The 8677-nt window shown below is 46.5% G+C and overlaps 1 protein-coding gene across 1 annotated transcript; it reads left to right on the top strand.

Moving 5' to 3' along the window:
- Window positions 1-1762: 1762 nt before the first annotated feature.
- On the top strand, window positions 1763-7151 carry LOC119405611 (uncharacterized). Its single transcript, XM_049419461.1, has 4 exons — window positions 1763-2006; window positions 4580-4746; window positions 5758-5855; window positions 7098-7151. The coding sequence occupies exons 1-4, from the start codon at window positions 1873-1875 to the stop codon at window positions 7149-7151; spliced, it is 453 nt and encodes a 150-aa protein (XP_049275418.1). The 5' UTR covers window positions 1763-1872.
- Window positions 7152-8677: the final 1526 nt, after the last annotated feature.

Raw genomic sequence — 8677 nt, forward strand, 5'->3', positions numbered from 1 at the left:
TAAAAAAAGTATTCAGGTAGACCAGACACACAAACATGTAAAATTGTTAGGCATATTGCGGTGTTGACGTTGAGCGAGCGAGCGAGCGAGGAACTTTATTCAAAAAGACCCAAGGAAGCGGGATCAGGAGTGGAAGCGAAAGTCCTCATTTTATTGTGAGCCGACACGGTAATAATGTGGTTACGGTGCGCGGATTCTGACCCGAATGTCGCGGTTTCGAACACTCCCGAGGCTTTCGGGAGGGTTTACGAAAATGTTAGAGGACCGTGTATTTAGATTCAAGTGCACGTTGAAGAACCCTCAGTGCAAGAAAATATGAAGCCCTCTAGTGCGGCGTACCTCATAACCAAATCGTGGATTTGGAACGTAAATCCCCAGCAGTTATCGTTGTTAATGCTTACTTGCCATCGCAGCCACTGATGCTTACACGCGACTTGCGAGCTCATTCGTGATCCATGTCATCTTCGGAGCAATCCATGGCATCGGAAACTCCTCTTCGCAATCACTCCCTACGACACCGTACTCTACGCGATATAAAAAAAAAACATGGCTGATCCCTCTGTCATAGGAATCGGTATAGCACGAAAGCGAAACGTGTCTTCACAGACGTAGTTGAGCGTTTATTGTGCATTCTTTCGCCCCAAGCGCGAAGGAATAAATGCTACAGCAACAAATTGTAATGTCACGCGAAGAACGGCAAGCAGCTCGAAACTTGCTTTGCGCTACTCAAGCAGAAAGTGCGCACGGAACGAACATACACAGGATGAGCGCGAACTGTCACAGTTGTAACTTATTTCTGTGTGAGCAGCGCGCTCTTTTCGCAAAAGCGGCCGCTGCAGTGAGCGAAGTGACCTTCGCGCTCCCGACGTAAGCTTGCGGTGAGAGCACAAGACGAACAAACCACCGCGATTATGAGATAAACCCGCGCAACGAGCGACCACGCCCTGTAGAGGCGCGCGCTCATCCGCGTGGGGCAAGGACGTTTAAAGCGCGCTCTTCGAGCCCTTAGCGCCATCTCTCTAGTGATAACTAAAACACGGTGATGTGCCACTGATATCCGAGTACCGCCATCGGCAAATGGTGTATATAAATAGCTCGCCGTTAGCATGGCAAAGAACGTGCAGTCTGTGGCCGAATCGTTTCTCACCCGGCGCTGCGGAGCGAGGGGTCGTAAGTTCGACTCCCGGTGACGGGGCTTTTTCTTTTGGTTTTTTTCTTTGCCAACTGTTAGTCTTTATGTTTTACAACATCATATTCGTGACGGAAATACGTCAGTGGAGCCGTGGTGGACCCCGGCATAAAACACTGTCGTCCTAAAATTGTGAACAAACGAGTGCCAGCAGTGCTTCTCAGCTAAAAAAAAATTCTGCATAATTTTCGGCTTCCGTGACGGTGTCCTTGCACATGTGCGAAGGGACTTCAAAGTTTTTTTTGTCTTTTTTTTTTCTTTCTTGCCTGAGATAAAGACATTTCTAAAGTTCAAGTAAATTGTAGGAAAGATAGGGGGGCATGTGCTCTGTTATGTGTAACAGGTCTCACAGTATAAAGCTCCACCGCGTACAAGACGTTGAAAGGTGTTCGGAAAGAATGGCTACAAGGTTGCCATGCTTCGTGTGCAGGGTATCAATCAATCTGCATGAAAATCAATCTGCAAGGAAATAAGCTACTCATGACGCTTAGAGCACATGTATACTGTTCGAACAGTGTCGCACTCTGCCATCTCTTTTTATTTTAGATAAACCAGTGTTGGGCTATCTTTCGTGCGCATAATTCGTTCCGAGCCTCTTTTAGCAAAAAACATGCGCATGCATTGGGGCTCGGCAAGACGCTGTTAGTAAGAGACGTCAGTACTGCCCAGTCGTAACATCAGACATGGCCGAAGAAAGAAACGACGGAAACAGGCCTCCTGAATTTTTCAACCACGGCATAGCACCCAGCATGAGACGCGCACTTTCCCAGAATGCTTCGCTTGACTTTTTCCAGGATGTTCCGTTAGACCTTTCTCGGTGAGTTTTTCTACGTTAAAAGTGCTACGTTCAAAAATAACCTGCAATTAAGACTATGGCATACATTCCTTAAACATATTATCCGGGTCTCGGCGGACTGATAATTCTTTTACACTTTTCGGCTTCCTTGCGTGGATCAGCGAAAACATTAGCCTGGAAGCTGTAAGAAGAAAGCGAATGCTGTCACAGAAAAAAAATTGGGGGGTGTTAACACTCCCCATGGTAGCTTAGCACAAAAGTGTCGTGCTGCTTCGCTCGAGGGCACGGGTTGGATTCCCGACAACGACGGCCGCATTTTGGTGGTTCCTAAATGCAAAGAGCACCAGTGTGCTTAGCGTTAGGTGCACGCTAAGGAAAGCAAAGTGGTCGAAATTTCCGAAGCGCTCCACTACAGCGCCTCTCACAATCATATCGTGGTTTTCGGAGGCCGAACACCAAGAACTATTATTATTAGTTGTTCGGACTGGCAAATAGGCCTTGTATGTCACCCATTTCGATTAAGTTTATTTTTTTCCTCCATCCGGCTTCAGTCATCTGCTGAGGGAGAAACGAAGCCACGCTTTCGCACACGCGTGATAAGATTTTCATGCTGTTTGTACAGGTCACAAGAACAAATAACTAAAAAAAACACAGATAACGCGTTGTTAATTGCTTTCTCTAGTAGGCTAGAGGTGACGTCACATTGTACAGATTCCACCCAGACGTTGTCCCTTAATCGGGAAATCTCAGATAAGAAGGAAAAGGTCTTTGCTGCGGAAAGGGTAGGGTTTAAACGACGATGGTCCTGCAAAATGAAGCGTTATTGGGCAGACAAAAAAAGTGAGCTGCCATTCCACTCTGCAATGATGGAATACGAGCGAATACATTCAGCTTACATCAGAGGTGACGCATATTTTTGAACCGTAGCCGGTCAGTCGCTCTGCAACTAAAAACGTCTGTCCTGCCAGTGCTTCTTGAAATTAGCGCATGTTCCTATAAAGTTTTCCATTTGAGCAGCATGCCTCTTTTTGTCCCGACATGTGTCGTTTTCTTCGGGTTGCCGCATGCTCTCGGCGTTTCGCGCACGATCTTAAATACTGCTTGCCGCCCGTGTGCTCCCTCCTTCATTTCTACTGGACCAGCAGGAACTAGTGGGGTTTCCCCAATATCTGTGGCACGTACGTTTCGACTAGAAGTTATGGCTCGAAACTGAAATCAAGAATCCGCCATCTTACCAGCGGCAAGGTAAAACGTTAGCGTGCACAGGAGAAAAAGCAGCGTCTTAGTCACACGCCCTACCCGGCAATTATGGGTAATCTTTTAAGACAGATAGTGCTCGACGTGTGATTTTGTGTTAAAAAGTTTCCTTCAGAATCCTGAAAGTCTAGGCGACTTTAATTGGAGATCAAATAATCAATACTCATTTCTATAGATTACTTTCGTCGGGAACAACGATCTGGTATTTTATAATTAGCTTAGCGTTTACATCAACCGACAGAAAGCGCTTGATGAAAGGCACCAACCGAAAAATCATGCTTCCGAGAGAAACCTGTCTGTCTGCCTGTCTGTCTGATCTAGCCGCCTACGAGTTTGCGCTCACGAGCGCATTTCCTCGGCTTTGTATATACCTAAATATACCGGCCTTGGATGACATTACTGTATCACACACAATTAGCGGGTCATCGCACGAACAAGGCGAAATGCCTGTCGCGTAAGTCATGAAACAGTTTCCCGCGATCGCGTACGGCACACACCCGCATTACTCGGCCCATGCAATTCGGGTACGCACCACAGGCGATTCGTACCGCATCGATACAGGAACTGCGAGAATAGATTTCGGAAAATTTAACACGATAACATTCAGGAACCCGTGTCGCGAAAAATCCAGTGGCGGCATTGTGGTTGAGCGAAAAATCTCACTGAACTCAAGGATAAAAATCAAGGTTCGTGCTGGAATCAAACCCGCATATTCTGCGTGCCACTCAAGTATTATACCGCAGAGCCGCGCAAATGCTTGAAAAACTGCTTCGGAAAAAAACTCGTTGGGTCAACGTCAACTGCGGTTCCAGTGTTGGCTATCCGTTTTTATGACACTGTAAATAAATATCAGATATACACTCCTGTGACTCAGCAAGCTGAAGCCAAGTGTTGCGCGACACCGTAGGAATACGCCAAAGAGCGCTTCTTATGATAGGCAGATCACCGCACCATACCGAGTTGTTTCATTCCATAAAACTGACGTATGTGCTGCAACGTGATTGCCGAGACATTAAGACCTTAAGGTATGACATGAGACCTTAAGCTACCCTTTAGGCGCCAGTGTAGTCAGTGTCTGTTGTAAACCCTCGATATGCCCACGTGGTCATAATGTACACAGAGACCACATCGCCCCCATTCATTGTGGACCACAATGATCTAGATGGCGACTCTAAGATGGAAGCAAAACAAAGCATGCTGCGTAGGCAGCTGCGCGGGATCTGCAGGCGTTTTTTTTGCAAAATCCTCTTTGGTTTTGGCCCGAGGGCGACGGACATGCCCTAGCCACCGACAGCTTCGTTGCAAAACTTAAATGTTTTTCAATCGTCCTCTCGCAGCCGGCCTCGAAAAAGTGCCGAAGCATCGAACCAACCGCAAGTAAACCCGGCCGATGACAAACCCTGGGTGTGCTACTTCTGCATGGTGGAGTTTACTCGTGCAGCCGACCTCGACAGCCGTAAGGACAGCAACATCATCGATGGAAGGCATCGGTGCCCGGTATACGGCAAGTTGTTCAAGTGTCCTTGTATTTTCGAAATGCGTTATATGAGTCGCGCCGGCGGAAAGACTTACGCGAGTGACGTGTGCGGACGCAAAATTTTCCGCGAGGACAGCACGAACGGACACAAGATAAGGCATACAGGCACAAGGTGGTTTCGTTGCCAGCAATGACGTGCTATGCACAAGCATACCCAAAGCCCGCGAAACACGTAAAGCAAGAACACTCATCTCGTGACGCAACTGCAGAGAAAAAGTTTCCCGAATAGGAAATGCGGCAATTTCTCGCTATACTTTTGAGCTTGGCTGAATGCTTCGAACTAACCGCTAAACTCCTAAAACCACATGTGGGCTAATTTTTATTCCTTAAGACTAGAGTTGAAGTACGGCTTGATAAAATAGCTACCCTGGTTATCACAAGAAATAAACTAACGCTGTGTGCTCGGTCTCCTTGCAATGAAGACATCGTCTCTAATTTTTCGTGATGATTATATACTAAGCCTTACATCCATTCCAGAGGAACCACGTACTACTGACGAGACTGTTTTTTTTGTAGTTAACAGAGGATAAGGTGAATTCCAGCCCTGCGCTTCACTTTTAAGAAGGAAGCCTCAGCTCATGAAACGCGAATAATGACCGGCGACCGGCGTCAGCGTCCCCCATCGGCAGCGTCAACACGAGTTGTACAAAAATCCCGTGATGACGTCACCATATGACGTCATCATGGCGGCACAGATCACCAAAATAACGTCACATGATGATGTCATCACATAATAACGCAGCTTGGTCAAAGGTGGGCCAATCTCGTAGGCTGTGCAATGGACGTGATGTGCCTCCGATCCTGGAGGCAGTGGAAAACCACGTTAGGTGCAGAAAGGTTTCGGAGGGAGGCGGGGCAGTATCAATACATCGACTGAAAAGAAATAAAAGATGGCTTTCGCCTTCCAGTCGTCTTAGCTCAGTGCGTAAGGGACCCTTTGAGTTTTTTTATGCGATCGCTTCCCACATATACGACCAGCAGTTGTTGCTGGGTCGGGACGAACTCCAGACTTGTTCATCACGTGGTCCAAGAACAAGAGCTACCTGTACGCGAAGAGGCACTTTTCTGGCTTCAGGGTGAGTCATCAACTCTTGATTGCTTGAAGTACTTTTCCATGGCGTCGGAGGTGTTCCTCAAAGCTGGGGACCAAGATGACGTGGTCAAGTAGATAAGACAAGTGTGCTACTTTGTTCCTGCCAGCACTGTGTCCATAACGTGCTGGAACATCGCAAGCGCCGAGGAAAGACCAAATCGCATGACTTTGAACTCGAACAGGCCGTCTTCTCGCGGTCTCTCTCGTCGACTTCAATTTGCCAACAGCGCGTCTTGAGGCTCATCGGAGAAAAGAACTTTGCGTTACAGAGTCGATCTAATGTATCGTCTATCCGTGGGAGCGGATATACGTCATTCGTGATATTGTTTAGGCGACGATAATCGACAAAGAAACGCAGAGTTCAAGCCTTCTTTACCAAGACAACCTGTGATGCCCACTGACTCTTCGAAGGCTGTATTACCGCATCCCGCAGCGTGTCTTCGACTTGTCGCTTTTAACGCATTAAATTTTAACGCATTAAATTCACTATGTTCCTCTAGCTTCCGTCTGAAATGATGGCACTGTCTTCGATTTCACCATCCGATACTTCAATTTGGCTGCAAACCTTGGCGGCAAGAATTTTATTTATTTTGTATTTTTATTTACAGATACTGCAATCCCCATACGGGATTTTAGCAAGGGTGGAAATACAACATATTATGGAACGAATGCAGGCAACAAAACAAAAGAGGGTAGAATACACTGCTTCAAAAATATAAATACAACAAATACATGTTGTTCGTTATCTCGCCGCAGTCACTTCGTGCAGGATAAAGAAATTCGATGCGCTGTTGCAAAAAGATTTTTCACGCGTGTTGTGCAACTCCTCCTCTAAAGGTAATACCCATGGCGAAAATAAAACTTGAATACGCTATGAATGTGCTAAAGATCATTTTCTGGGGTTGAAGCATAAAATGTAGCTTCACAGCCATTTCTCGCATGATCACACAAGACGTAAAAAAATGACGCCAGTGTTTTGTCGGCTATCTGATTTACAACATCATTTACAGTACAGAGCGACCTGGACGCTATTTTTCTGCTTACATCCGTTGTTCAATTCCGTGTTTCCATGGTTCCATTGTCCTGCTCACTTGCAATTACCGTTCAAAGACGCATTCAGTGATAGGTGGCCTGCAAAATGAGGCGCCATGCAACAGTTTTCTCCGTCTGCCAGCCATTGATCCAAAAGGGTCTTTTTTTTCTGTAATGCAAGTGCCACATTCAGCTCTCGAGGCTGGAAACACGCCTGGGCCACCATGATCTGACACCGCAAGATTGAACACTAGTGGCTGCGATATCACCAGATATCAATAATTTGGTTGAAGACGTGTGAGCAAGAAAGAAGCCAAAAAGTAGCCAAGAAGCCAAGACTGGCTTTTCTGCCACCACCATCCCAGAAAAGCAGCCAAACCTCGCAACCCTGGCAGGAGCCACCACCGAACAATATTAATATCTGTGTTTTTGCGTGTCAAAACCACGATATGGTGACGAGGCGCGCTGATCATGAGGGCTCCGGAAATTTCTGTCGTCCGGTCTTCAACGTACGCTGACATCAAAGAGCACACGGGACTCTAGAATTTCTCCGCCATCGAAATGCGTCCGCCGCGGCCGGGATCGAACCCAGGACTTACACAGAATAGCCAGTTGCACAGGAAGGTCACCATAGAATCGTGGCGAAGGTTAAGAGAAGCTAGCATTAAGCTTAGCAGCGTCAACGAAACGTTTGGCTAGGCAGAACAACAACAACAACAACAAAAAAACAATTTGACGTCACAAACTTCAACAGGTGCTCGTGTTTCGTTGACATCAAATTGTACCCGTGCCTCGCGAACTATTGTCACTGATTACGAAATGCCTTCGCTTTCACACATATATAGAAAATTTCGAGAATGGGAACACCAACTTCCAGCATCCGATGTCCAGCAGCGTCGACGAAGCAATGCCGAGGACAAGCGGCGGGAACATGGAGGTCTCTTTGGTAACCTACACGAAGTAAGAGTCATTTTGAAGATAGTTCAATTAACTTAAGGTGCTCACGACGGCTTAGCAGAACGCATGCTGCCGCTAATCGCGCTTGAGGTCCCTATTGCCCCAAAATGGCGTGATATCGCCTGCTTCTCCCAGCGTACGAAAGTGTGGTTATGTGCAACTCATTCTGAAATATGCAGGGACGAAAAGCAAACAAACCTACTGAGATAATCGTTCTGTCAAAAGCGCCGTACTTATCGCAATATTCGCGCAACCGTAGCAGTTGCTTAAATAAGCATTAAAAGCGAAATGATGAGACCGTCTAATGGCTAACTACAGCATAGTACCGCCCTTGTACACAAGGCACCTAAGAACTCTGATGCGCCCCTCGCGATATATTTTTTACCACATGTTGCAATATTTGAACCTTATGGCACGCCCTACATTCACTGCAATCACTTACCAGAGATATGGCATTTTTAATTACTGTACATTTAAGCGATTTACAGTTATCGACTTCTAGGCCTCTCAACAGCATTGGAACGTCGAGCCATCAGTCCAACAAATTTTTATGTGCACTGATAAAGCACTCTTTGGCCATATCTGGGCAGCACTAAGCATCATGCTTCTTCAACATACAGGATAGTACCATAGGAAAGAGTATTCTCTTACTGTAATGTACTGCATGCATACTAGAGGAATGGGAGCAAACTCGCAGCCACCACAATCTTTGAAGTCATGTTAACTTTTGCAATTGAAAGAGCGTGCATACGACGGTGATCCATGAAGTTGATTGCCTTGCTATGCGATGCCTTCCCGCTGTTTCAGTAGTGTATA

Source organism: Rhipicephalus sanguineus, chromosome 9 (genome assembly GCF_013339695.2).
Source record: "Rhipicephalus sanguineus isolate Rsan-2018 chromosome 9, BIME_Rsan_1.4, whole genome shotgun sequence".
NCBI classification, from domain to species: Eukaryota; Metazoa; Arthropoda; class Arachnida; order Ixodida; family Ixodidae; genus Rhipicephalus; species Rhipicephalus sanguineus.